Source organism: Musa acuminata, chromosome BXJ3-3 (assembly GCF_036884655.1).
Source record: "Musa acuminata AAA Group cultivar baxijiao chromosome BXJ3-3, Cavendish_Baxijiao_AAA, whole genome shotgun sequence".
In the NCBI taxonomy this organism is placed as follows: Eukaryota; Viridiplantae; Streptophyta; class Magnoliopsida; order Zingiberales; family Musaceae; genus Musa; species Musa acuminata.
The window spans coordinates 6,875,001-6,902,874 of NC_088351.1; the positions used below are offsets into that span (position 1 = coordinate 6,875,001).

General features: G+C 37.7%; 3 protein-coding genes across 3 annotated transcripts; 2 read left to right on the forward strand and 1 right to left on the reverse strand.

The window, feature by feature from the left end:
- Nucleotides 1-2,327: 2,327 nt before the first annotated feature.
- On the reverse strand, nucleotides 2,328-3,175 carry LOC135633401 (calmodulin-binding protein 25-like). Its single transcript, XM_065142816.1, has one exon. The coding sequence runs from the start codon at nucleotides 2,997-2,999 to the stop codon at nucleotides 2,400-2,402; it is 600 nt and encodes a 199-aa protein (XP_064998888.1). The 5' UTR covers nucleotides 3,000-3,175; the 3' UTR covers nucleotides 2,328-2,399.
- A 7,530-nt stretch (nucleotides 3,176-10,705) lies between these two features.
- Nucleotides 10,706-12,894, forward strand: LOC135633879 (ethylene-responsive transcription factor WRI1-like). Its single transcript, XM_065143851.1, has 7 exons — nucleotides 10,706-10,911; nucleotides 11,001-11,083; nucleotides 11,224-11,232; nucleotides 11,306-11,394; nucleotides 11,487-11,611; nucleotides 11,712-11,788; nucleotides 12,407-12,894. The coding sequence occupies exons 1-7, from the start codon at nucleotides 10,706-10,708 to the stop codon at nucleotides 12,892-12,894; spliced, it is 1,077 nt and encodes a 358-aa protein (XP_064999923.1).
- A 1,501-nt stretch (nucleotides 12,895-14,395) lies between these two features.
- LOC103977756 (uncharacterized) lies at nucleotides 14,396-19,551 on the forward strand. Its single transcript, XM_009393359.3, has 4 exons — nucleotides 14,396-14,597; nucleotides 17,324-17,417; nucleotides 17,494-17,598; nucleotides 19,000-19,551. The coding sequence occupies exons 1-4, from the start codon at nucleotides 14,449-14,451 to the stop codon at nucleotides 19,267-19,269; spliced, it is 618 nt and encodes a 205-aa protein (XP_009391634.1). The 5' UTR covers nucleotides 14,396-14,448; the 3' UTR covers nucleotides 19,270-19,551.
- The last annotated feature ends 8,323 nt before the right edge of the window (nucleotides 19,552-27,874 follow it).

Consider the following 27,874-nt stretch of genomic DNA (forward strand, 5'->3'; position numbering starts at 1 on the left):
CAGGATTAATGATGTAAGGTGGCTCTCCTTTCCACGTAAAATCGAATCACATCTATGAGTTCCGTCAAATTCTGTAACAGTTCAGTCAGAAATTATGCAAGTCAAAGATAATATATATACTCAAATGCAATAAATTATGGTACCAACAAAGTTGAGAAACTGAGATATTATAAAACTAGATTGTCATATTGACTACAAATGTGCAACATGAAATATATTTCAATAAAAAATATTTTGTGGTGTACAATGGTCAAAAGAAACCAAATTTTAAAAAGGTCACACAAGAAAAGGCCAACATAGTAGATCATCTGCAAATTTGCCAAAATTGCAACCCATGGGAAAGCATGGATCCTGGAAAATTATTACAAAAATAATATTAGACATAGAAAAGTCAAATTTTCAAATGTCCCAGATAGCAGCAAAGTAAAGACCATCTCAGATTCAAAAAGCATGCTGATTCAATATAGCTGTTTAAAAAAAAAAATTAGAAGATGCATCACTTACAATTTTCTTAACTATTTCATGGAGAGAATGCAAAATCTTTATCGTGATGGAAGAGTCCCTAACAACCACAATGTTAATAAAAGTTATTGGTATGAAAATTTTATGTGTTTGCCAGTATGTCTAAAGAAACAACTGATAGGGTGGAACGTCAATTGTAAATGTACTTTGTTATTTAGGCATAATTAGTGTTTGTTGGATGCGAGAGACTTCTTTTTCTAATATTTCCAAAGAATCTATGTTTACAAGAATTACTAATTGCCAAAACAGAAGCAAAAGTTTCTCTGCTTGCATTATAAACATTTGAAGTTAACCCATTCTGCTATTATCAGCAAATGACTATGATACTAACATGCAAATTTCACCATTAAATATCAAAGCCCTGGTGAAATTCTTATAAAGTGAGTTCTCCATGCAAGCATATGTTAATGCTCAATCTCCATCCAATACAGAAAATTAAGGAAAAACAAGGGCCACAGTCGGTTGATAAATGATCCATATAGATCCTAATTTCCTGAAGATACATAACTACTCTTAGATATAGTTCCAATATATTTCAGAACCAGATTTGTCTTCAGCTACTTAAATTACTCAGTTTTTTCTTTCATTCATCATCATGCTATGATTTTGTATTTAGTGTTTAATATTTTAGACGGAAATCCTGATAAATTCTGGAAAAAAAAATGGAAGCGAAAAAGCACCCTCAATGTGGTTCTTCCAGTATTCCTATTAGAGCTAAAACTGCTACTTGCCAATGTAGTGAACTACCATGTTTCAGCTCAAATAAGTTCTGAAACATTTTGCAGGCAAAGTAAGCAACAATAAACCTCCTGACACATCATTTACCTCATTCGGTTCAGATTTCATATAGAACTATCAAATCTTCCTAATATACCTAATTTTACCAACTGCATTGAGCAGAAGAAAACTTGCAAGCTATGACTGCTTCTCATCACATGCCATATGGGTGAACTTTTAATATACATAAGACGCCCTGCCTTTTAAGGCAGATAAACGAAGCTACTATATCTTCTCTTTCATGTTCTTCTTCGTTTATACCTCCTTTACGAATCAATTCTCCAGCACCACATGATCAGCATCTAACCGCCCAAGACAGAGAATGCAACCTTCCGACAGTAATGAAGACATAAAGAACACCTAAACTCGAACATATTCCCAATTCCAGCATGAAAAGCTGGGTATTCGACCGCTCACAAAAGCCAAATCACCCTTCCCTTGCATACAAAGAAAAGAACCACCGATTATCCCAGCGAGATTTCCACATCAAGAATCCCGAAAACAACAATGCATCCGTTCTTCTAAATCCAAACGTCCAAGAACCGACTCATCGTCGAGACCCAAGCGTGGACGTCGGGTTTAGAAAGACGGAGAGAACGAGGCAGCGATCGATGCAAGATTCGACGATGACCGATCGAACTTTTCCGGAAAATTTTCAAGAAACATCCACAAAGAAAGACAGAAGGAAGGAAGGATAAAAAAGGGATTCGAGGAGATGGAATACGTTCCACTTGGCAAAAGGAGCGCCGCCTCGCCTCTCCTCTCATCGTTCTCTTGCTGCTCTTCTGGGTCGGGTGGAGAGACTCGATCCCTTGGAGACCGGGCGGTGGTCTGTTGGAGGAGATGGGTTTTAAACGGCGTCAATACTACGATGTCTCGTGGCTAATTTGTTGCGCTCGACCAAACTCACTCGCGCCGTTTGCAGTGAACGAAGATTTCGTTATTATTATATTCTATTTATTATAGGTAACATTATATACAATATATATAACAATATAGCATCTAACAACAGTACTATTAAATAAACAGGCAGGAAAAAGAGAGAGAGAGAGAGATCTCCCATCCGTTCGATTCCCATCAGACGTCTAAAAGAGCATCCATTACATAACGCCCCACGATTCGAGGGTCGGAAAGCCTGGGAACAGCGAGTCGAAATCGGAGGTCGGTGGCACGAACGAGCCGGCGGAGACCGGCACGGGCTCTCCCAAGCCCAGGAAGACCGCTGACGTATCGAGCGTAGGCAGGAAGAGCTGCTGCGAGGGGGTGCGGGCGGTCACCGCGGGCAGCATCGGCGGCTCCCCCGGCTCCTCGTCGCCGAGCCGGACCCCGGTGACCCACTGCACCATCTCTCGGAAATTGGCAGGGTCGGCTTTGATGTATGTGGTCGGCGACCGCTTCGACGGGCGCGACCTACGCAGCCGTTTCGAGACCCTGGCCGCTGGGGCGGGGCCAAGGGGGTTCACCCGGGGGCAGACGGCGTCGGCCAAGGACGGGGGATCGAGTTGGTGTTGGACGGGGAGGGGGTAAGATGAGGAGTGGATGTCATGGAAGGCGCCGGAGGAGGAGGTGTCGGAGGGGGAGATCCGGAGGACGCGGGCGAGGCCCTCGTTATCGCCGGTGAAGGCCTCGCTGATCCACCTCGACTCCGGATGATACATCAACGGATCGAGCACCGAACAATCCTCCGACATGTTCATCATCCGGCAGGAGGAGCTTCTCGACGCATTCCAAGGCAAGCTTGAGGAGGAGGAGGAGGAGGAGGAAGTGGAAGCGAAGGGTAGATGGTGATGAGAGTGGACTAGCAAGCGTTTAAGAAGACGGTGGCGAGGGGCGGAGAAAGCGCGTGCATCGAACCACGTGTCCTTGACGTCTCTGGAATCGGATAACCGCGGTCTGTGTCGGAGGGGTTGGGTCTAACGTATTTAAATCTAATTTTCTGTACCGTAAATTACACTATAGATAAATAAATAAATAAACCGGAAAAGAAAATCTTTCACATCCTATCCAAAAAGTTACATCTATCAAAGAAATGAACAGAATGTTATAATGATAAATTATTAATATTGATTATGTAACTTAAATGTTGAAGTTCTTAGGTGAGACATGATTTATTAACTAACTATTTATTTAGTAAAAAAAAAAACATTTTTAGAAAGAGAGATTCTTGTTTGTCTATTTATCAGTCCACTTTCAGCTAAAGGCAGTGTAAGTTTAGCAATGTAAACTAATCCAGTTTCAGCTAAAAGTGGTGTAGCTACAGACTAAGGTCAAAACCAATATTTTATGCAGCACATGAGACTCATCTTGATGCACTTACTCGGTATCACAACTGGCAGTAGTACTTTTAAGCTCCACCGATCTGGAATAACCTTGTTCTTTTCTATTCCCTATTAAACTCATGAAGTCAAAGACATGTATGACAGAATGGGCTGGAAAGCATACAAGGGAAATATATTATCACCCCTTGGAACATTCCATCTACAAAACTCTTTGATCTTTCCAACTATACTAGCAAAGCTCATTAGAACTTGTATTATGTTTCCAGTAACAACTCTTGCATCAGCCTGTTTGTGGTTTCCAAACCAAATCCTAGAAACTCATGCAGCACTCGAATAGTTCACCTTGACTTCCTCAAGAGATAAGTTAGATATATTAATCAGTTTTCTTTCTGTAATTCTAGTTTCTGAACTAGCAATTCCTTCTTCATCTTATCCCCATAACCGAGACAAGCAATCAGAAGATAACCTCTCTCTGTCAACAGGATAAGACTGCATGTTGATGACAAGAACAAATTCTAGAAACTCATCATAGCATGACTAGTAAAATGAATATTGATTGTTTGTCACTTTCACTTTGACTTCCTAAAATCCTTCCACCGTCTTGGTGTATATTTCTTTTCCCTACGGTGTCTCATACTGTTGCATTCTTCAACACCACCATGGATTGTGATCGACATATTTAATACCAATACAAGTGTCAAGATTACCTTTTGTCTCCTCCTGTGACCCTGATGTCTCCTCTCCTCTCCTCTCCTCTCCATGGAATGGTTCAATGGTATCAAGGTGAGCCAACCCGAAGGCCTCCACTTGTCTCAAGCCAAGAATCAGATAACAACAGGTTCCTTAATGGCCTCTTAACCTTCCTGCCAACCTGTTGGCATCTGCATCCAATATTATGATGACAAATAGATTAAAGATTGCTGTAGTTTTGTTGACTTTGGGGTGCAGGTGTCAGTCGTTGGAGCCTCATGTGAGGTTTGCCTAGTGGTGCTGATTGGCATAGCTTCAGGAAGGTCAATGGATGGCTACAGAAAAAAAAAATGTATTGGTACTGAGAGATTCCACCCACCTTTTTCATATAAAAAGGGACTTTTCTTTGGGGTTTGGCAGTATGACTAATTGTCACATTCCTATGTCCTGTGGTATGGTCTGGCAATTGAATAATGTCATCTGAATCATCTGTACATTTGATTTGATTTGATTCCTTTCGGAGGTAATTGGGCCCAATTGTATCTGAATTGTGATTTAAAAGAAATGTTCTCAGAGAATCTGGATTTTAGTGTCAAACCCACAGGAATGTGTACCCAAAGAACACACTGTTTGAGGGGAGCAGGAGGAGCCAGGTTGGTATATAATATAATATATTGGATTGACTCCCAACCCATAAAACTCCTAAACAATGACAATATAAGATTGTATTTTAGCTATATAGCTAGTTACTGAGAATGGTCTAATGATTACTGTTTAAAGATTAGGACCATCCTCAAGTAAGTATTCATTTTTCTTTTTGTTTTTTTTGTTTTCTTGATGGAGATGATTAGTGGAAGACCAGTAAAAATATGATTTTTATTAAAGAAAAAATCAGACAAGAAAGATAGATACTCTTCTCTATTGCCAAGTGTTTCAATTGATGAACAAAACACTCTACTTAATCTGACAGACTTCCCTCTTCATGAAATCTTTAGATTTCCAAGGAGCTGAGGAGGAGTCTGATTTATGTGAGATGTTAAAAGACAATTTGAGTTTCTAGTCCACGTAGGATTCATTTAGTGGCATAGCATAAGATGACACAACTATTGTGGTCTTATTTGAGAGACAGAAAGAAACAATATCAATAAATGAATGGTGGCTAATGATAATTAGGCAACTGCTCGACCGCTCAAAACCAAACAAAGAATTATAACGCTCATTGACGTACCTAAAATCCTTTATCACGTTTTTTTCCTCAGTGCCTAAAGCATTTTTCTCACTCCATATATCACAGACGTGACAAATTGGAAATTTTGATCAAGCTGGTGTCATCTTAAGAAATCATGATTACGCCTTGTTGCTACTATGCCAAATTCTTCGACGATTCAACAGTACACCTCCTCTCGTCATACGTTGCGCATACAGATTCATTCATTTCTTGAGGCAATTGTATTAGATCACATCGATCTAGAAAGAGGACCGGTGATACACAAAATAAAATATATAAACCATGACAGTCACAGCAGTCGGAAATGTACAAAGGAGAAGCTACATGAAACACAAAAGTCAAATGACAAATGTCAGCTGTCAAAATCAAACTTGCACATCACTTTAGTAAAAAATTCCTATCTAAGAAAGGGTGTAACTTTGAGGTGAATCTATTCAAAATAATTTTTAATCTGCGAATACTTTTCAAAATAAACAAAGATATCGGTACGATGATGGAATCTTTTTTTTTAATTCTTCGTATACTAAAGTATGAAATAGAGTTTAAGAGATCTTGAGAATAGATCTCGCATCATATGTAATCCTATCATCAAAATCATCTTATAGAAAATTTTATACTTCATTTCTATTAATCGATAACAATACAAACAAATCTGTAATAAAAAATTATATATGTTCAAATCATTTATAATAATTTAATTTAAAAAATATAGAAATACTAGAATCATAATTAGTAAATAAAAAATACTAATAAAAGGTACCATTGTAATAATAAAAATATATATAATGTTCACATAGTATTATTCTTATGAAATAGTATTGCTATCTTTTAGTATATAAACTTAAATTATAAATATATTCAAAATAATACCATCATATCCCATCACATAATTATTCGAAGTAGATATTTCTTTGAGGTTATCTAGATCTACTAATTATGTGTATCATTATAAATATTAAATTTTAATATTATTAAAGTCTAATTCTATAATATAATTTTATAAATTTATTAGTCTAGACAACTTTGATGGTTACAAAACTAATATAATAATATAAGTTATTTTTTAAGTATCTTGAAAATGATAAAATAATTATTATAGTCATAAGCTCGTCATTCTTGATTACTTTCAGTTAGATAAAATTTAGAAATATAAATTATAAAAAATATTCACCAAAATTTTTAAATATAATTTATATAGAAATAATTCAATAATAATAAAATAATCATAATAATTATTAAATATTAATTGATATAAAGAAAAAAAAATAAATGCATGTGAATAATATGATATCTTTATTTAAATATATGATAAATATTATGAAAGTGAATAATCACATAATTCACATAAAACATATCTTTATGTGAAACTATGATCATGAAAAAACATAAATCATATCTTTATATAAAAAATAAATATTTTTTATATTTTTTAATATGCATGTGAATAATCATATAAATATTTAAAAATAATAAATAAATATTAAGTGACAAGAAAAGAATACCAAGATTTTATATGAAAAATTATTTTAAAAAATTAGGCTGCTCTATTTAATTTGGCAGCCTAAATTGAGCCATAACGAGTTTGGTAGCTCAGAAGTGGGCACAACAATTAGTCCAATGAATCAAACCAATCGATATTGGACGTCAAGATCAGAATTAACTGACGATCAAAATAAGGTTATGATTGTGGTCAAAAACAAGTCCGACCCAAATCAATAAACTGATCAAAATCTAAAGGGGAAAGATCTGGTCAAAATCAATGTTGACGTAATTTAGTCCAAAATTAAGCCTTCCCTATATTAAGTCAAAATCGAGGTTGACCGGGTCAAATTTTAGGTCAAAATTAAATTTGGGGCATGATTTCATTTTGACCAGTCAAAATCTCTTGCCAACGAGCCCCCGCGTCTCCCTCGTCTTCTTCGCGAATTGCTTCCACCGCGGCATCGCCGACTGTGACTTCACGGACGGTCGATCCTCATCGCGCCACCTCCGGTGCACTGCCGCCAGTGGGCTATGTCGCCATCCGCGACCGCTGACAAATCGCGATTACACCACCGAGCGCTGCCATCACCTCGCAGCCCCCGGCTGCTGCCTAAAGACCTCGTCGTCGCTCACCGCCTCCTGCACCCGACCCACCTGCGGGCCATGACATATTCATCATCCCCGGCCGTGGCCAAGCGCGCGGCCGAGTCCCACTGCCGCGATGCTGCTCCGCCGAGCAAAAGGGGAGAGTCCGACCGCCGTCGCCCATTCTGTCTGCGATCCGTTTGCGTCGAGCACCACCGATGCGGTCCACCACCGCGATTCACACAGCCCTCAATCGAGCCGCCGTTCTCATCCGTCCAAAGCAGCAACCAGGCGACCACCGGCGACGTCACCATCGTCCTCGGCAGCGCCTCCTCACTGTGACTTCTTCGCCGCATGGCCGACGCGCGACCTCCTCACAGCCGCGCCAGCGCGCCCTCGTTGACGACGCAGCATCGTCGGCGGATCGCCCTCAGCAGCGGCTCCTTTCTTCTTCCGATAGTTCACCGTGGCTTCCTTATCGCGGGGGGATTGCTAATGCGGCCGATCCTCACCACGACACCTCCGTCGGTCGACCGCTTGGCGACCCAAATCGATGGCTGCTCTACGACCGACGAGCTCGCCCCCGTGCCATCGATAATGTACCATAGCCACGGCCGGCGTTGATGAGGCATGGCTGCCGTCGCTTCACGGCAATCGCAGGTGCGGCAGATTTGGTCAAAATTGATTTTGACAAGTCCAAATTCTACCGCAAACGGAGAGCGGAGCTTGTGGGAGGGACTCTCCCCTGCGTTTTTTAATCTAAAAAATCTAAAAGTATAATTTAAAATTATATATTTTTTTCACTTATATAATTAGGGTCAAGTCAATAATAAATAACCAAAAAATCAAATATAAAATTGAATGAACTTGCTTTACATTTACTGGTCAAATGAAGTCACATATAATAACAATAGATAGCAACTCATTGTCCATGGAAATTTATTTGGACGCCTATTTATAATACGCTTCCTTCCTAACTATAACCATTAGTCGACTCAAAGAGAAAACTCCATAAATTTTGTCCTTCATATTGGATTACACCAACCTACCTGAGCATAGGAAATATTTTCCCTGCATAATCAAGCATGGACACATCTAAATCTTAATATTTGTACCTTAGCAAATTATTATAAATTGCATGTCTATATAACAAAACTAAAAGAAAAAGAAAATTATATAATATATAATACATTTTATTTTTAATTAGATGAACAATGTTAGGATTAAACGATCGACGTGTGTATTATTAAAAAAATAGATATGGAGTCCTGTATATTCAAAAGTAACAAATATAAAACTCTTTCTTTTCCTTTTATGTCACTCAAATTATATATATTTTAACATCAAGTATATTATAAATTATCTAATAATATAGGTCAATTAGATTAGTGATAAAATATTAAACGATCACAGTATGTGATCATATGAAACAATCCTTCGATGTGAAGGGAAAAAAATCATGAAAAAATTATGATCAATCTTTCGCTATAAAATAATGAGATTACACTATCACTCTTTCTAAATTAACTAGAGAATATCAATATCATATAAAAACTAAGTATAAGATAATTTTCAAAAGGCCAAAGAGAAAAGTTAAAGAATAAAAATCTTATAGGTCTACACCGATCAACCTAAAGAATTTGGTGTCTATATTAGTATATCAAAAAATTATAGTAATCAAAACTAATTTCACTAATCAATCATCGAATCATTCTTTTCTCCAAATAAAAACATATTTTCTTATTTATGATGATCACCTTTTATTTTCTTCTATATGATATAAATTTCTAAATTAGTTTATAAATTAGATTATCAAATAATTTTATAAATTAATTAAAAAATAATTTCTTTCGATTTTTTAAACTATGTGGAAATTAGAGCATTTATTCGATTTGTATATGATTGTGCTCTTTTGGTGGCATCTTCAACCTTTTTTTTTTATCTTACTATTAATAGTCACACTCTTATTTATCTTGCTATTAACAATCAAATTCTTAACAAAACAAGCTAGTTCAAATCCTCCGAAATTTATCGGATGAACCTTCGATCCTTCAATTTATCGGATAAATACTGCTAGACTAATATTTAGGTATATGCCATTTTAAACTGATAAGAATCTAATCACTATGGGGTTTTATGCCAAAGGAGTTGACCTAAGCAAACACATAGATATACGTGGATATAAAATGGTTATTTTTGCATATAATCCTATTCCAATAGACAATCTATAGTTTGCAGTTTATATATCAGTAGGTAGGAATCCCCTAACCGACTTTGTAAAGGAAAGAGGTTACTTAAATGTGCACATAAAATAATAATAATAATAATGTGACATCGATACAACATGCATATGATATGATTATGGTATATAAGATGAGGTATCAATAGGAAAATTATTAATAGGTTTTCACATGACGTATTAATAGGATAATTGTACGTTTCTTGACAATACAAAGTATGTAACGCACATTGTAATTTGTATTAGAAGTTTGGATGACTTAGTTCTTTGGTTGTTTACCATAATTAGTCTAAAGCAGTGTGAACTTATTGAAGTAGACCTCACTGCTTTGAATGCAAAGCATCTAATCATGCCATCTATTCAATGAAGTCAATTTATAGTCAGCCGAAGAAGATTATATACAAAAAATAATAAGTTTTATGTTATACATATATGTATGTATATATGATAAACTTAATTTGAAGGGAAAAAAAATACCAACATCACTGCCTTCCAAAGGTTTAAATATGTAGACAAATTTCCAATAAAAGTACACGCATTTCCTATTTCTTGAGGACATATTGGGGGATTTGGTGTTCCATGTTTGGAATAGTCTACTAAATCCTGGATCATGTACATAAAATGTGACAACAATTCAGTGCTCTCTCTCAAACTTTATCATAATTATATGCGAACGTAGAGAGAGAGAGAGAGAGAGAGAGAGAGAGAGAGAGAGAGAGAGAGAGAGACATTCCTACATCCACTGAATGAATTCTGCAAATGGCAACATGCTCTTTTTATCCCACAGCACATTTAAACCACATTCACTCCTCTCTCTCTCTCTCAGATTGCCTTTAAATCAAACCCAAGCACTCCAAAAAAGAGAAAACCGATAGACCACTACATCATCTCTGAGATATCAGCATGGAGAAATCTGTTCAAACCCCTCAACCTCAAAGCCCTTCTTCCTCCATCTCTACCATCTCATTTTCTTTCTCATCCCACACCTCTGTGCCTAAACTTGATGAACCCAAGCAAAAGAATGCAGGGAAACGCAAAGCAAGGACTGCAAATGCCGACGCCCCTTGTGTCAAAGTAAAGAAGACCTCCAACTTCAAAGGAGTGACCAGGTATGAAATCGAAGATTAGGTTGAAGATAACTTGTTTTCGTTCATGGTTTTTCTGTGATGTAGTAGGTGTTAATGTTTGTGATCATCAGGCACAAATTGACAGGTAGGTTTGAAGCCCACCTATGGGACCGAAACAGCTGGAATGGAAGGAAAAACAAGAAGGGAAGACAAGGTAAGCAGGAGCCCTTTGAGATGTAGATATCATAGTCAATCTATCCTCATGGTCATTCTGTTCTTATATATTCTTTTCTTTTGCAATCGTCATGATCCAATGATCATCTTCGTCTTCCATGGTGGTCACTCCGCACACAGTCTATCTGGGTAAGTTCTGCATGCTTATATCAAGATACTAGATCTGAGAGGCTGTGAATATATATCGTGTAACGTGATGCAGGAGCATTCAAAGATGAGGAGACCGCCGCCCGTACCTACGATCTCGCCGCTCTCAAGTACTGGGGACCCCAAACCGTCCTCAACTTCCCTGTAAGAACTCCTCCTGCGTTATGCGTCCTTGCAAACCCTAATCATTAAGCTTTCTGATGCTGCCGTTCTTACTTGGATTTCTTATGTTGCAGGCACAAACGTATGCGACAGAATACTATATGATGCATCAAATATCAAGGGAAGAGTGTGTTGCCTCTCTAAGGCGCCGGAGCGATGGCTTCTCAAGGGGAGTCTCAAAGTATCGTGGGGTTGCTCGGTAAGAATCGTCATCGGAGAGTGTGTTATCTTGTTATCTATAGATCTCTGTATCGGATATTCGATGACTGTAATGACCTACGACGGTGGAGTTTGGGCAGGCACCACCAGAACGGGCGGTGGGAGGCCAGGATCGGCCATGTCGGCGGCAGCAAATACCTCTACTTGGGAACCTTCGGTATCTCCTTCTTCCCTTACCTCCTCTTCCTGTTTGCTTCACTGTCACCCCTTCGCACAGCATGACATCGCACGTGAGGAATGCATTAAATCAGCACGTCCATGTGGCCGTCGCTGCCGCCTAACCGCGTCATCCTCCACCCTCTCCTTTGTTTGGACATGCCTAATTAACGTGCGCAAGGGTTTGCACTCCATGAACCGTTCTTGAGTGCATCGCCTGGGCACTGCAGTACGGGGCTCATGTTTCTGATAGCCATGCAATATGTGCTCTGTGATGGTGACCAGGTTGAAGGCTTAGTCCTTCCATGTTGAAGTCCTTTGATAATATCTCAAAAGGATGGGCATTTGCTTGGTTAGAGGGCAACAAGCTTGAACTCATGCTTAATTAGTCATGTAATAGGAAAAGAAGCTCAAGGGAATTGATGTAATACTGGGAATGCTTTGCTTTTCTCTCATTTCTCTCTATGTTATGATCTGCAAGTGCTTGTTGACAATATTACTAATAAATATTAGGTGTTATATGTAATTTAGATACTCAAATATATGCATGAACTATTCCACTGGCTTCACATTGTCTACATTTCTCATACATATAGTGTTTCCTTTTATTCTGGTGCAGATACTCAAGAGGAGGCAGCACAAGCCTACGATATGGCTGCCATTAAATACAGAGGCAGCAAAGCAGTCACCAACTTCGACGTTGGCCGCTATACTCAAAATCCTAGTTTCCCACAGGCCCAATCATGTCCTGCACCTCCCTTGGAGCTGTTCCCAGAGCTAACTCAGCCCCAGCCCCAGCCTTACTTCTTTGACCCTGCCGACTTCGTCACCCCACACAACCTCGTCCCCCTCCAAGTTACTGATACCGTCGCTGAGATCCCTCTCCTCGACGGCACATCCGGCCTCCCCTTCGATCTCACCGATGGTGATGCCTTCGCCGAGCTGTACACTGGCTTCGACGTCGCCACCTCTCACATGGATGTTGAGAGTAAGTTGTTTGACAGTGATTTATGGCAGAGCTTCGAAAGCTTCTTGAAAGAGATCGAAGGTGATGATGCTCTTCTAAGCGTTGGTGCAGCTAGTAATAATGAGCCAAAAGCCTGTTGAAATGCTAAGGATTCAGGCGATGGCGGGGCGAGGACACAGAACGCTCCTAACAATACTTCCTCGGTATGCCTTAGCATAGGATGGATTGAAGTGCCTGTTGTGGTCTGCTGTACAACATGCATCTTTGGGATGTTTAGGATATAGATTGTTGTTCTAAATCTAATATTATGATGCAATGTTGTGTAAGTTCTGTAGTCTCTAAAACATGTCTTTCTGCAAATACTTGACATGATACAAAGTATAGATTTGACATATATTAGTTACTGTCTTTCTTATTATTCATAATTGTAGCTGTCTCTCTCTCTAGCACACTTCTGTTGCATCAAATCTCACGTTTTAGTACACACACACACGTATATATATTATAGAAAATATTTTATTCTTTTATTTTATAAGAGAAGCTCACAATTTTTGTAACTCGATAGTTATGGAATCAGAAAAATGATGTAAAATATATGCATATTTCATATAAATGTATTTAATGGATTTTGGATGGAGTCATATGCTTATTATATTCCATTTTCATTCTTTATAACCCAGGCATAAATAATCTATGTTAATAAATATAATAATTTATTAATTTGTTGAGCATAAATCACTGTTTCAAATTATTTAGGTCCAGAATATTAGTAATAGACTCATCTAGCTCTTAGAAATGAATCCAAATCATTATCCACTTCCAATATAGTAGTAAAGTGAGGTGTTAGTTTCCTTCTTTTTTTCTAATATGAATAATGCGTATGATATACATAATACAATCAATTTATTTTTTTAATTACACTTATAAGATAATATAAAAACATAAATTCAGCTTTAAAATTATGAACAATGAACCGAATTCGCACCTCTATCTTAAGAATATTATTTGATGCAACAATTGTACATTGATTTCAGTTAGTTGGATTTCCAATTATCATACTACAATATATTAAAAGACTAAAAAATATATTATATTTTTTATTGTTAATTTAACAGTAACACAATTTCCTAGCTAAGGTAATTGGGAACAGTACTTCAATTATAATTTCAAAAGACAAAATTGATAAAAAGAAAGGAGTAAGATCAAGAATAAAACTTTCTTTCCATTGGCTACAATAGTAACAATGCACACATAAAATAAAACAAGACGTCAAGGAAGTCCTAAGAAATGGAGAGAGAAAGAGAGAGAAAGAGAGAGAAAGTGATTAGTAAATATTCACCTTCTCAATCAATAAAAAAAATTAATTTTTACGCAATCTACAATAAGTTTACCTACTGCTATATTATAAAAAAAATTGTATAAAATATTTTATTATATATATAGAAAATTCTATGAAATAAAAATGAAATACAATTCATTTCTGTGAAAATGTTATCCAATTTTTCCGCTGATCAAAACGCTGGGCTTTAAGATTTGTGTTTGCGTTTCGGCTTTAGACTTGGTCCAGGTCGAACCCAACCTAAACCAAATTAAACCCGTCTATATAATGCGTTTCCCACAGTATCGTAGCAAAACGTACACCGGGGAGAAAAGGGGTAAAACGCAAGGGGAAGAAAGTTCAGGAGAGACGGCGAATGGAAGCATGCGAGAGGGATTTAGTGGAAGGGATGGAATCCATGGCGGTGGACGAGAGGAGCTCGCGGTCGGCTAAGGTCATCGATCTGCTCCGAAGGTTCCTCGGCGTCCAACAGAGGAGGGCCGAAGCTTACGCCAAGCTTCGAAGGTATCCGTCGAACCAGTGATTTATTGATGCTGCTTCTTTCTATAATCTCTTGCTTTCAGTGGTTTATTGTGAGGATGTGCAATGTTCTTTGTGGAGTATTGATCTTTGACTTGGGGAAAAGGCATCTTTACGGAGTTAAGATCGAATTAGGTACGAAAATGCGTTTAGCGGCCAGGTGTCTGCATGATAGACTCCGTGCTTTGTTGTGCCTGACGAGTAAAGAAATAAGGGTTTGAGTATTGATACCCTCGAATCTGCACCCGAAAGATATTAATAGGATACTTGTCCTGAAATTTTTAGGCGATGCTAATCATGTGGCCTTATAAATTGTATTATGTTATCACTCATAGAATGCTTTAATCACTCTGATATGCTGGCTTTCTGTTGACCATGATGGGAATGGTGTTGATACTGATTGTGTTATTGCGGTAAGACTACTCCCATTAGACGAGGGATTTTATTAGTCAAATTTGATATGGTACAAAATACACTGTATGTTGTCGCTTTGTTCATTTTGTACATCTCGACATCTAATTTTTTGCATGTTCCTCTTTTTAAGTGATGTCTTTTTTGATGCACTAATGGCATGTGCAACTTTAGAATATATGTTCCTTCGCATGTCTTAAGGTGGTGAACAAATCACGGAAGCATGAGTACACTTCTAGGAAATATCGCCAATAATTGTTTTCATATAAAGGACTCAAGACAGTTCCAATTCCCAAATGATAAAAAAGTTTTATACTAGTAGTTGAACAGTTTTAGCTTTCATCTGTCTGATACTATTGTGAAATATAAAGTGTTTTCCTTCATCTCTCAAAGGATAAGCTACTGGTTTCAGAAACCTTAAGGTTTTTATTTCATTGTCAACAAATAGTTGCTGGTTTTATAACCATGATTAGTTGTTTCTAAGCAACTTTGAGTTGCTTAAGAAACAATATTGCCTGACTTTAAAAACTTTTGATAAGTAACATAGCATAAAGCCTATTCTAACATTATCTACTTGCTTATATATCACACTTTAGTTTGGTTGTCTCTGATGATGTGGTTGAGACTTGTTCGCTTCTGGATGCTTCAGATTGAAGTGTTTGTCTGACAATATTTTAATTATTAAGCTTGCCTGTGTGTGATAAGTACCTCTACCATCAACATCCATTTCTTCCTTGACAAGGTGATGTTATTGCAAAAGCACTGCATCAAGTTGCTTGATTTTATCCACAACTGCTACATCGTAACTTGCAATGAAGATTTCTTCTGTTATTAGTTGTAATTTTTTTTTGTGAAGGGCATGCTTAGAAATCTTCTATTGGGATAAAGTAAATTAGTTTATCCTAAAAGACTGGCATTAATTTCCTCCTAAATTGTCTTCACTTATAATGATAAGCTGCATATCAGGCACCTTCTAACAATCAAATTCATTAATGCCATATAAATATGATTATAGATTCATATAATTAGTGCCAATAGAGAATGTAATTGGTCTTTCATGGGTAAAATGCATGAGTATCCATGGGTTAGTCAAGATATAATGTGGAAGGTGCCATGAAAGATGGAATTTTGTTGGTCTAGAGCAGAGGCAGCTTCAATGCATAGAGATTCCTCAAGTCTTTTTCCTTTTTACCTATTCCAAATAAATTTGGCTTCTATGAAATTTGAGTATGCTTAGAGGTCTGAGGACTTGGAAAAGACTCATTTTTATACCCATTGGGTTGAGCACTTGAGTTTGCCTGTTGCTTTCCTATTCCCAACTGGCTATTGGTCATCTTCTTTCTGACCCTCCCTCAGTGCCCTTTCCCTTTTTGCTTTTCAATGCCTTACAAAGGTAGTTTTAACTACCTCTGACAAAGGCGATGACCTCTCTTTATGATATCTGTAAATGCTTAGATTTCAAATATCTACCACTTGCAACACCGTGCCATTATTTAAGAAATCTTGGCTTCACATTAGAGTTTGTTATAGCCTTTTTTTTCTTGAATTTTGACTAGTGCCCATCATGGTTGAGATTTGTTGACTAGTTGTACCAACTGTGGTGCCTAATTCATGGCACCTGTGTTTTGATCAAGAATAACGGTGGTTGCTATTGGTGCTCACCACAAGTGCTCTATCATCAATATGATTGCAACGAGACATGCCTGCAGTAGAATACACTGCACCAAGCATAGTATATGCTGCTGTGTGGCAAACTATTCAAGCACTCAAGAAATTTGTAGCTTATGCTTTTCAAGCTCATCTGCAGAAGAGTCTGTAAATGAATTGGCCAAAACTGAGAAACTGAACTGAACTGACTCATTTAGTAAAAAACTTGGATTTATTTATTGAATAATTGGTTTGGTTTGAGTAGTTGGAAATTGGAACTTTTGGCTCTATGCCGGTTTGATCTTCTAAAGATTATCCAAATCAAACCAAACCAAATTGTGTAGTTGTATATTATTGGGAAACAAATATAGAAACAAAATATTTTTGTTCCATCCACATGCTGTTCGCAATATTATTCATTCATATTCATTCCCAGCCTTGTTTAAACATATTCTAATTATTTTCTGTCATCACAGAGAAAGGCTTACAGTACTATCTTATGTGGTGAATACTTGGTCCTAGTTGCCTTGACCTAACTGAAAATTGATCCCTGATCTTAGAGACTTATTCTATATTCCTGTTCATCTGATTTATTTCCTTCAGTGGCAAGAGTTCTGATTTTCTTATCACTAGGCAAATAAATTTTCTTTCAGGGGATTTACAGAATATATGAGCAATGGAGGAGAGTTGGCCTACCAGCAGCTCTGTAAGGAGATAACAGTAGAGTTCAATGATTGTTCAAAAGAAGTAGGTGGACCTTTTCTTACTGATCTTTATGCCTGTGCTCTATGAGCTGAATAAGCTGAATTTATTTTTCCTCCAGGTTCTTGAAATGGAATCTTTGCTTTTGATGCCAGATCTATCCCGTGGTGATCTTGCTGATCTCTTAAAGGCTGTTCAGGCACAGGAAAAACAGAAGCTTCATTTGGTACCCAGACTTTGCCACATGTTCCTTTCTGAAAGTTTTTCTACTGGTAGCTTGATTTGTATATTATTCTGTATGACATATTTGGTATATACCTGGTTAGATACACATGACACTAGAAATAACCAAGTTTGTCAGAATGGCTTTTTAAACACAACGAAAATTGTTGAGGTGAAAAAGTTAGAAGAGGGAATGTGATTTGGTGATTACCTGCGACATAAGGATGCACAATACAAGAAAATTTGACTGATCTATTTTACCATTAACCCTGAGGAGGACATGAGCCATATAATAGAAGTCTAAATACTGTCTGTTTCCCTGATGTCAATTATTTGAATATTGCAATTTTTTTAACAGAAAGAACTTAATGAAAAACAACTTGCTGGTTTTTGGAAAAAATCACCTTTTCATTTTATTTATGTATATAAACTTGTGTGATTAAGAAACCCGCTGATGCTATCCCACAGTTGGAAAGGTTTTGGATAGAGAGGAGACAGCGCATGCTTAAAATTCATGAACTACATTCGTCATTGAGTTAGAGATAAAAAAGCCACGGCACTGAGCTGTATAAGTCAATTCTTAAGGTTGGTTGAGTGAATAAGATGGCTGTCTGGAATTCAGCCTTTTTTTTTCATTTTAAGTGTATTATGGATAACATTTAGAGATTGGTGTAATGTATATGGATGTCTTGAAGGGCTACAACCATTAACAATCATATATTCACCTGAAATAATATTACATGGTCTAGTGGCTTTTTTCACTTTTGAAAACTCAGCTGAACAAGGACAATGGCTATATTGACTATTGCCTCAAATATTGCATTATACAAATGTGGTTGTATCCTTTTGAATGGCTTCTGTCAGAGATAATCCTCTATCATGGTGAGTGCTTGGCCCTATCTAGGGAGCAGAGGACTTGGCAAGGCAAAATTTTTTAACTTGCTTGAAACTTTATTTGGGTAGAGATCTTGATAAAACTTGTGAGGTCAATCTGATTCTTAAGTTTGTAATGCAGTTTCCTATTTGGTCATATAGATATTGCGCTCGAGTCAAAACTGTTCATGTCTTAAAGTTCTTTTTTTCCATTGCAGAAAGTCACTTTTTTAGTATATAATCTTGATTACCTTAGCTTGAATGCACTCTTTCATTGTTTGGGAATTACATTTGATTATAAATTCATTTTCATAAAATATACTTGCCATTTGACATAGTGAACTTTTGTCGTTACTTCAAGTAGAATGTTACTGTAGGAAATTGAAGATTGAGTTTATAATCCAGGGCCTTAATTCTAATTATAAAAAGATGTGCAAAACTGTGTTAAGGACTTGATCTTTTCCGTGTCTGTGTACCTGTCATCACACATTCTGCTAATTTTTGCTTTCCTGGTGCCTCTGGTTGCCAAAAGACTGCAAGGATACAGATACTAAAGAAGGCAGGCCGCCCATCAGAGCGGCTGGTCAGCCATGAGAATTGTCGATTCGAGAAGCCAACTGAACACGAATGTGTGCATGTTCATGAGATTACCGAAGCCGCTGGAACTGAAGATGCTGAAGCTGATGCCGAGTATGACGGTGCGCTCAAGGAAGCCATCTGTGGCGTGCAGGATGCAGTGACCAACATAAATGAGCACTTGGAGGAGGTCCGTTATGAGATCGAGGCACTTGAATCAGAATAACTACTAATCCCCACACAGCAGCACCATACCAATCTGGTTCTGGCTATAAAAACCCTTGGTTACCTTGTTCATCTAGTAGTGCTTGTTTTTGGTACAGAAATCAGACCAGATATGAGCACAATGTTTATATGTCCTTTATACTATCCTCGCCAGCAAGTTCTGTAAATTTTTCATCAGTGTCTATGCTTGTTCTATTTGTGTTTCAGTGCCCTCAACAAATTGTTGCAAGAAATGATAGATTCACTGAAATAGAAAGTTGGAACTCTGTGAAGGTTGTTTACAGATGATGATGATGGCTCAAATGGGCAGCAGAATAGAATAGTTTAAAATTGTGCTTGAATTCAATTCGTTTACATTAATATATGTGAAAATCTTTTGACAAGTTCTGTATATAAATCATCAAACTCTCCATTTGTTTGATGTTTTTCATGTCAAATATGTAGTGTATGATTCCAATATGTGCCAACCTCCAATATAATTTATAGGAAGCTGCAATGTTTTGCATCAAGGAATGTGTAAATGTAATGAATTATCATCATTATTATTGTTATTATTATTATTATTATTATTATTATTATGTAATGCATTTTTTAATAGTTTTCAAACACTAATGTCCCACTGGTTGTATATGTAAAAACAAACATGTAGAAGGGTGTTATGGTAATTGAAAGCACGCTCGCTATGTGATTCCTCCTCCCCGCATAAACATCTTTATTCCGCTTTTGAACTCCGCCATAGTCCCGTGCCTCTTTCTTTCTTTTCCCCGGCTCGCTCGTGGTGAAAGAGGAAGAGGAAGAAGAGGCGGAAACCTCGCGTCTTAAGAGATCTCTGTTAGAACATGTGGCCTTTTATTGAATAAGATATATAATAGAATTGGGTTCCGTTGCGATATTTTAGCCAGACTAAGTCCACTACGGAACGATTCCTCGGAGATATCCTTGATGGGAGGAAATCTTCTGAGATCTCATCTCATCGTAGACCCTCTGCTCTCGCCTATAAACGGACAGGATCTCTAGTGGTTGAGTGGGTGGTTAGTGTGTTAGAGCGTTGCACCTCTCCGTTGAGGAATTCAGTTATTCTCCTCGTCTCTCTCCCCAAAAGCCCGCTCCCCAAATCCATCAATCTATGTGATCCTGTGAAAGGATAGGAAGAGAGGAGAAAGGGTCTACTCTTCGCACTCCCTGTAGATTCCGCAGCGCGATCGGATTAAAGACGGAAGACGGAGCCTGCAGCAATCTTGGATCACGGTGTGCTAAGCAGATCAAACAAGATCTCTGAACGGATGGCATCAAAAGGTACACATCGTATAATTAGATCTATGTATTGAATTTCAATCCTGGCATATAGGTTAATTCCGCATAATTGATTTAGCATAATTACAGATTTTTATCCTTACAATTGGTATCAGAGCCCGGTTTTTGAAATCATGCATTAGATCTGTAAATTAATTTACGATGCATAATTACCTTTATCTTCCAAGAACTGCTAAGCAGTAATGGTCACCGTCGACCTCGCTGCAAATCTGCGGTTACGTCGAGTAGCGTACGCATTACAGAACTCGTCCCATATGTGGACATTACAGAACTCGTCCCATATACGGACATTACAGAACTCGTCCCATATGCGGATATTACAGAACCCCGTCCACGTGACGGCATCACAGAACCCCGTCCACGTGACGGCATCACAGAACCCCGTCCACGTGACGGCATCACAGAACCCCGTCCACGTGACGACATCACAGAACCCCGTCCACACGACGGCATCACAGAACTCCGTCCACGCAATGGCATCACAGAACTCCGTCCGTGCGACGGCATCACAGAACTCCGTCCGTGCGACGGCATCACAGAACTCCGTCCGTGCGACCACATCACATAAACCCGTCCGTCCGTGCGACGGCATCACAGAAACCCGTCCGTCCGTGCGACGGCATCACAGAAACCCGTCCGTCCGTGCGATGGCATCACAGAACCCCGTCCGTCCGTGCGACGGCATCACAGAACCCCGGTCGCACACGGCCAGAATCCGTCCATGCGACGGTCGGCTGCACGCAGGCAGACAGCCCAGGTGGCGGCCATGCGTGAGTTGGCCGTTCACAGGCGGCGGCCGCGTGCTGGCAGCAGCCACCCGCGGGTAGGAACCGCCGCAGCGGCACCGGCCGCGCATGAGCAGTAGCAGCCCCGCGGCGTCAGCGCCGTGACGGCAGTGGCCGCGCACAGGCTAGATCTACCGCTGGCAGCCGCGTACAGGCGGCAGCCGCGCACAGGCGGTAGCCCGCAGCCGCGCACAGGCGGCAACCCGCAGCCGCGTACAGGCGGCCAGGCCGCAGGCAGCAGCGGCAGCGCCGCTCGCGCAGGCGGCGGCGGCGGCGATGGCAGATTAGGGTTTTGGCATATTTACGTTTTTACCATCGAGGCTAGGGTTTTGAAAATTACAGTTTTACCCTTTGCAAATATCGTAATTACAGTTTATGTTCTGTCAACATATTTACGGTTTTGCCCTCGGGTCTAATTTCTGCCAAATTACAGTTCTGCCATACGCATATTTTCGATTTATATCTTATCAAATATTTCCGTTTTTTTTATCATTATGAAATTGAGAAATTTAGGTTAAATTCTCAATTATAAAATTGATAAATATCATTTATTATAATTATGATTAATTTTAATCATGATTATATATTTTTTTTATTATTTGATTGGATTTAATTTTGTTAAAAAAAAAAACTATAAATTATGGTTTATTTTATGGTTTTCTCATATGAATTATTCATTATATATGTGGTAAATAAAATTAAAATCCAATTATTGTTTTTGGAATTTTTATTTATTTATTCACATGTATATGCTTGAAATTATCATATGAGTTTTATTAATGTTCAATAATTATTATGGTTATTTATTATTGAACTGTTTTGCATTATTGTTCAATAATTATTATGATTATTTATTATTGAACTGTTTTACATTAAATTTCAATAATTATTATTGTTATTTATTATTGAATTGCTTTGCATTAATGTTCAGTAATTGTTATGGTTATTTATTATTGAACTGCTTTTACATAAATGTTCAATAATTATTATTATTATTTTATTATTGAACTGCTTAGCAAAATTAAAGAAATATTGATGAATATTATTTGTAATTTATTTCCTTAAGTTTTATCTGACTAGAAGCTGCCAAAGTGGCCTAGGATGATAGACTTTGTGATATGAATTACAATAAAAGTTTTATCATTTATAGGACATTTTTATTTTATATCATGGCATTAGTCTTGTAGCCACCAAAGTGACCTGGACTAATGACTTATAAAATAATATTAAAGAATTAGTCCTAAATGATATTAAAGAAATAATATTCATAATGGCACATATAATTATGAGATTTAGATAATCCCAAAGGAGAATCTAATTCAAATAATTATATGATGGGGTAGGATGATACTATTTTAGATATCCTTGCAGTTTAGGGTTGTATACCCAAAGGTAACAATACCTATTCCTCAAGGATGGTATCAGTCCTCCAAAAAAAAAAAAAATATTCTTGAGTGAATACTAGATATGTTAATATTTCACCCAAAGGTGTAATATAGATGATATCAATAGTTCATCAATTTTTGACAAACTCAAAGCATTAATGTTGTTATATATCTTTTTGCAGTGGTACTTCCGCATATACATTCATATGCTTCAAGTGTCCCTGTACTTTCTGGATCAAATTATTCAGAATGGTTAGAGCATGTGCAATTTACACTGGGTGTGTTAGATCTTGATCTAGCATTACTTGTTGAAAAGCCTGCAGACTTGACTGATGAAAGTACTGCAGAACAAGTTAATGAAATGAAGGCTTGGGAAAGATCTGATAGGCTTAGTTTAATGTTCATAAGAATGACAATTGCAAATAACATAAAGACTTCATTACCGATTGTAACTAGCGCAAAGGAATATTTAAAGGTTATTGAAGACAGATTTAAATCTGCTGATAAGTCATTGGCTGGCACATTGATGAAAGAACTGACTACAGCTCAGTATGATGGTACTCGAGGAATTCAGGATCATATCCTCAATATGGCTGACAAAGCTGCAAAACTTAAAACATTAGGCATGAATGTTGATGAATCTTTCCTCGTGCAATTTATTCTTAATTCTCTTCCTTCTCAGTTTGGCCCATTCAAGATTCACTACAATACAAATAAGGATAAGTGGGACTTGAATGAGTTGACTAGCATGTGTGTTCAGGAAGAATTGAGATTAAGGCAGGAAAATTCATATAATGTCATGACGACTACTCAAGGAGGTGGTAACAAGAAAAGAAAGTTGAAGCATCATCCATCAAAGAGATTTGCTAAGTCTGGAAATGTTAAACAGACTAATGAAAAGAAAGCCTTTACTGTAAAGTGCTTCTTTTGTGGCAAGAAAGGACATGTGAAGAAGGATTGCATTAAACGCAAGACTTGGTTCGAAAAGAAAGGTATTAACTCGACCTTTGTATGTTTCGAATCAAACATTACAGAAGTTCCTTCTAACACTTGGTGGATAGATTCCGGTGCTTCAACTCATGTTACAAATAACATGCAGGGATTCCTTTCAATTCGGAAACCAAAAGAACATGAAAGATTCATTATTATGGGAAATCGTCTTAAAGCGAAAGTGATATCAATGGGAACTTATCGTCTACGCTTAGAGACGGGTCACTTGATGGATCTTGTTGACACATGTTATGTCCCTACAATTTCTAGAAATTTGATTTCTCTTTCTAGAATTGATGAGTTGGGATATTGTATTTCTTTTGGTAGTGGCAAACTCAGCATATTTTACGATTCAATTAAAGTTGGTTCTGGAATTCTGTGTGATGGTTTGTACAGAATTAATTTGGATCTTGAGTTTGCAAAGACACTAATGACCCTGCAATCAAATGTTGGATTGAAACGTAGTTTCAATAATGAAAGATCTTCCATATTGTGGCATAGACGATTGGGACATATCTCCAAGGAAAGAATTGAAAGATTAGTGAAGGATAATATTTTGGAACATTTAGACTTCACTGATTTTGATATTTGTATAGATTGCATTAAGGGAAAGTAAACTAAACAAATAAAGAAAAATGCCACAAGAAGCAAAGAACTCCTTGAGATTATTCATACTGATATCTGCGGACCACTCCACATTCCTTGTTTTAGTGGAGAAAAATATTTCATCACATTTATAGATGATCTGTCCAGATATGGCAAAGTTTATCTAATACATGAAAAGTCTCAAGCCGTTGATACTCTTGAAGTATACATAAATGAGGTTGAGAGACAATTAGATAGAAAAGTTAAAATTGTCAGATCCGACAGAGGTGGTGAATTTTATGGCAGATATGATGGATCTAGTCAGAATATTGGTCCTTTTGCTAGATTCCTAGAACAACGGGGTATTTGTGCTCAATATGCATTACCAGGTGTGCCACAGCAGAACGGTGTTGCTGAAAGGCGAAATCGTACTCTGATGGATATGGTTAGGAGCATGATGAGTTATTCCTCTGTACCTGAGTCGATGTGGGGTGAAGCTCTTAGGACAGCTATGTACATCTTGAACAGGGTTCCTAGCAAGTCAGTTTCATCGACTCCATTTGAGTTATGGACTGGTAGGAAGCCCAGTTTGAGACATTTACATATTTGGGGATGTCCTGCAGAGATAAGAGTATTCAATCCACATGAAAAGAAATTGGAGCCAAGAACTATTTCAGGATATTTTATTGGTTATCCAGAAAAATCCAAGGGATACAGATTTTATTGCCCTAATCATAGTATGAGAATAGTAGAATCTGGTAATGCAAAATTCCTAGAAAATGGCGAAATCAGTGGGAGTGAAAAATCTCGAAGGATTAATTTTGATATTGAGGAGATTCAGGTTAATTCTCCCATATCATCTCCTGTCCGAGAGATTGTTGTTCCTCAAATCAATGAGAGTATTGATGAGGGTGAACAACAAAATAACATCCAAGAACTCTCACATGATGTTGATGTCGCCGCTGATGATCTTGTAGAACAATCACAATTGGCAGATTTGAGAAGATCTCAAAGGAAAAGGAAACATGCCATTTCTGATGATTATGTTGTATATCTACAAGAATCAGATTATGATATAGGAATAAAAAGAGACCCCTTATCGTTTTCACAAGCCATAGAAAGTAACGATTCTGAAAAATGGTATGATGCAATGAAAGAAGAGTTAAAATCAATGGTACAGAATGATGTCTGGGATCTCGTTGAATTGCCCAATGATTGTAAAAGAGTCGGTTGTAAATGGGTCTTTAAGACAAAACGTGACTCAACGGGCAATATCGAACGATATAAAGCCAGACTTGTGGCCAAAGGTTTTTCTCAGAAGGAAGGCATCGACTATAATGAGACTTTTTCTCCTGTTTCTAAAAAGGACTCATTGAGAATCGTTATGGCATTAGTAGCTCATTATGATCTTGAGTTGCATCAGATGGATGTGAAAACAGCATTTCTGAATGGGGATCTGGATGAGGAAATCTATATGGAACAACCTGAAGGATTCATAGAAAAGGGAAAAGAAAGTTGGGCTTGTAAACTTAAGAAATCCATTTATGGCCTTAAACAAGCTTCCAGACAATGGTATATAAAGTTTCATAATACCATTACTTCCTTCGGATTTAAGGAAAACACTGTTGATCAGTGTATATACCTGAAGGTAAGTGGGAGCAAGTTTATTATATTGGTCTTATATGTGGATGATATTTTACTTGCCAGCAGTGATCTTGGTTTATTGCACGAAACCAAAATATTTCTCAACAAGAACTTTAAGATGGTTGATATGAATGAGGCATCCTACGTCATTGGCATTGAGATATTCAGGGATAGATCTCAAGGATTATTAGGATTGTCTCAGAAAGGATATATTGATCGTATCTTGGAGAGATTTAATATGCAGTTTTGCTCAACCAATGATATGCCTATTACTAAAGGTGAAAAATTCAGTCAAAACCAGTGCCCAAGAAATGACTTAGAAAAGAATCAAATGAAGAATATTCCTTATGGATGCGCAGTTGGAAGTCTACTATATGCTCAAACCTGTACAAGACCAGATATCAGTTTTGCAGTTGCAATGCTGGGTAGATATCAAAGCAACCCAGGAATGGAACATTGGAAAGCTGCAAAGAAAGTAATGAGATATCTACAAGGGACAAAAGATTATATGCTCACATACAGGAGATCTGATCAGCTTGAAGTAACTGGATATTCAGATGCTGATTTTGCAAATTGCCTCGACAGTAGGAAGTCCACTTCAGGATTTGTATTTATGTTAGCTGGTGGGGCAATTTCTTGGAAAAGTGCAAAGCAATCGCTTATTGCATCATCAACAATGGAAGCTGAATTTGTGGCATGCTTTGAGGCCACAAATCAAGCTTTATGGCTGCGAAATTTTATCTCAGGACTTGGTGTGGTCGACTCAATTGCCAAGCCGCTGAAGATATTTTGTGATAACACCGCAGCAGTTTTCTTCTCTAAGAATGGCAAGTACTCTAGTGGTTCCAAGCACATTGAGTTAAAGTACTTGGTGGTTAGAGAAAGAGTCCAGAAACAGCAAGTGTCAATTGAGAACTTGAGCACCACTATGATGATTGCTGATCCATTGACAAAAGCCTTACAGTGCAAAATATTCAAAGAACATGTTCTTAGAATGGGGCTTGTGAGCAAGTCATAAAGGATATGGTGATGCATGTTTATGTGGATGCTATTATTGACATTTTACTTAATTAAAGTTATCTGTTTCTGTTATCCTGTTTACATTTATGTTTATGCATATTATGGTTGAATGTAATAACAGGATTGTCTTGACAAGACAAATTACAGGGGTCATTATGGACTATGTTAGGAAAGACTAACAATGTTGTGGTACATAGAAGGGAGTATGACATTGATGAAATACAACCGCTATGACTCGCATTGATAGTTGGACTTAATATAGTATTATTGTATTTATTGGACTTATTGGCTTATTTTTAAAAACATGGCCATGTATAAAATGTTTTTTCAAAATTTTTGGAATCCAATTAGGTAAAATTGTTTTCAAACAAATTTTGTTTTGTTTGTTTTGATTTTGTATCTCTTTTATATCTTATCAATTAATGGGCCAAGTGGGAGAATGTTAGAATATGTGGCCTTTTATTGAATAAGATATATAATAGAATTGGGTTCCGTTGCGATATTTTAGCCAAGACTAAGTCCACTACGGAACGATTCCTCGGAGATATCCTTGATGGGAGGAAATCTTCTGAGATCTCATCTCATCGTAGACCCGTGGGTGGTTAGTGTGTTAGAGCGTTGCACCTCTCCGTTGAGGAATTCAGTTATTCTCCTCGTCTCTCTCCCCAAAAGCCCGCTCCCCAAATCCATCAATCTGTGTGATCCTGTGAAAGGATAGGAAGAGAGGAGAAAGGGTCTACTCTTCGCACTCCCTGTAGATTCCGCAGCGCGATCGGATTAAAGACGGAAGACGGAGCCTGCAGCAATCTTGGATCACGGTGTGCTAAGCAGATCAAACAAGATCTCTGAACGGATGGCATCAAAAGGTACACATCGTATAATT

Bases quoted from the DNA above. Each gene is read 5' to 3' on its own strand.
- LOC135633879 (XM_065143851.1), top strand. From the start codon at position 10,706: ATGGAGAAATCTGTTCAAACCCCTCAACCTCAAAGCCCTTCTTCCTCC. The intron at 11,612-11,711 runs GTAAGAATCGTC...GAGTTTGGGCAG, and splicing joins AAGTATCGTGGGGTTGCTCG to GCACCACCAGAACGGGCGGT. The intron at 11,789-12,406 runs GTATCTCCTTCT...ATTCTGGTGCAG, and splicing joins CCTCTACTTGGGAACCTTCG to ATACTCAAGAGGAGGCAGCA.
- LOC103977756 (XM_009393359.3), top strand. From the start codon at position 14,449: ATGGAAGCATGCGAGAGGGATTTAGTGGAAGGGATGGAATCCATGGCG. The intron at 17,418-17,493 runs GTAGGTGGACCT...TTTTTCCTCCAG, and splicing joins TCAATGATTGTTCAAAAGAA to GTTCTTGAAATGGAATCTTT. The intron at 17,599-18,999 runs GTACCCAGACTT...GGTTGCCAAAAG, and splicing joins AAAAACAGAAGCTTCATTTG to ACTGCAAGGATACAGATACT.
- LOC135633401 (XM_065142816.1), bottom strand. From the start codon at position 2,999: ATGATGAACATGTCGGAGGATTGTTCGGTGCTCGATCCGTTGATGTAT.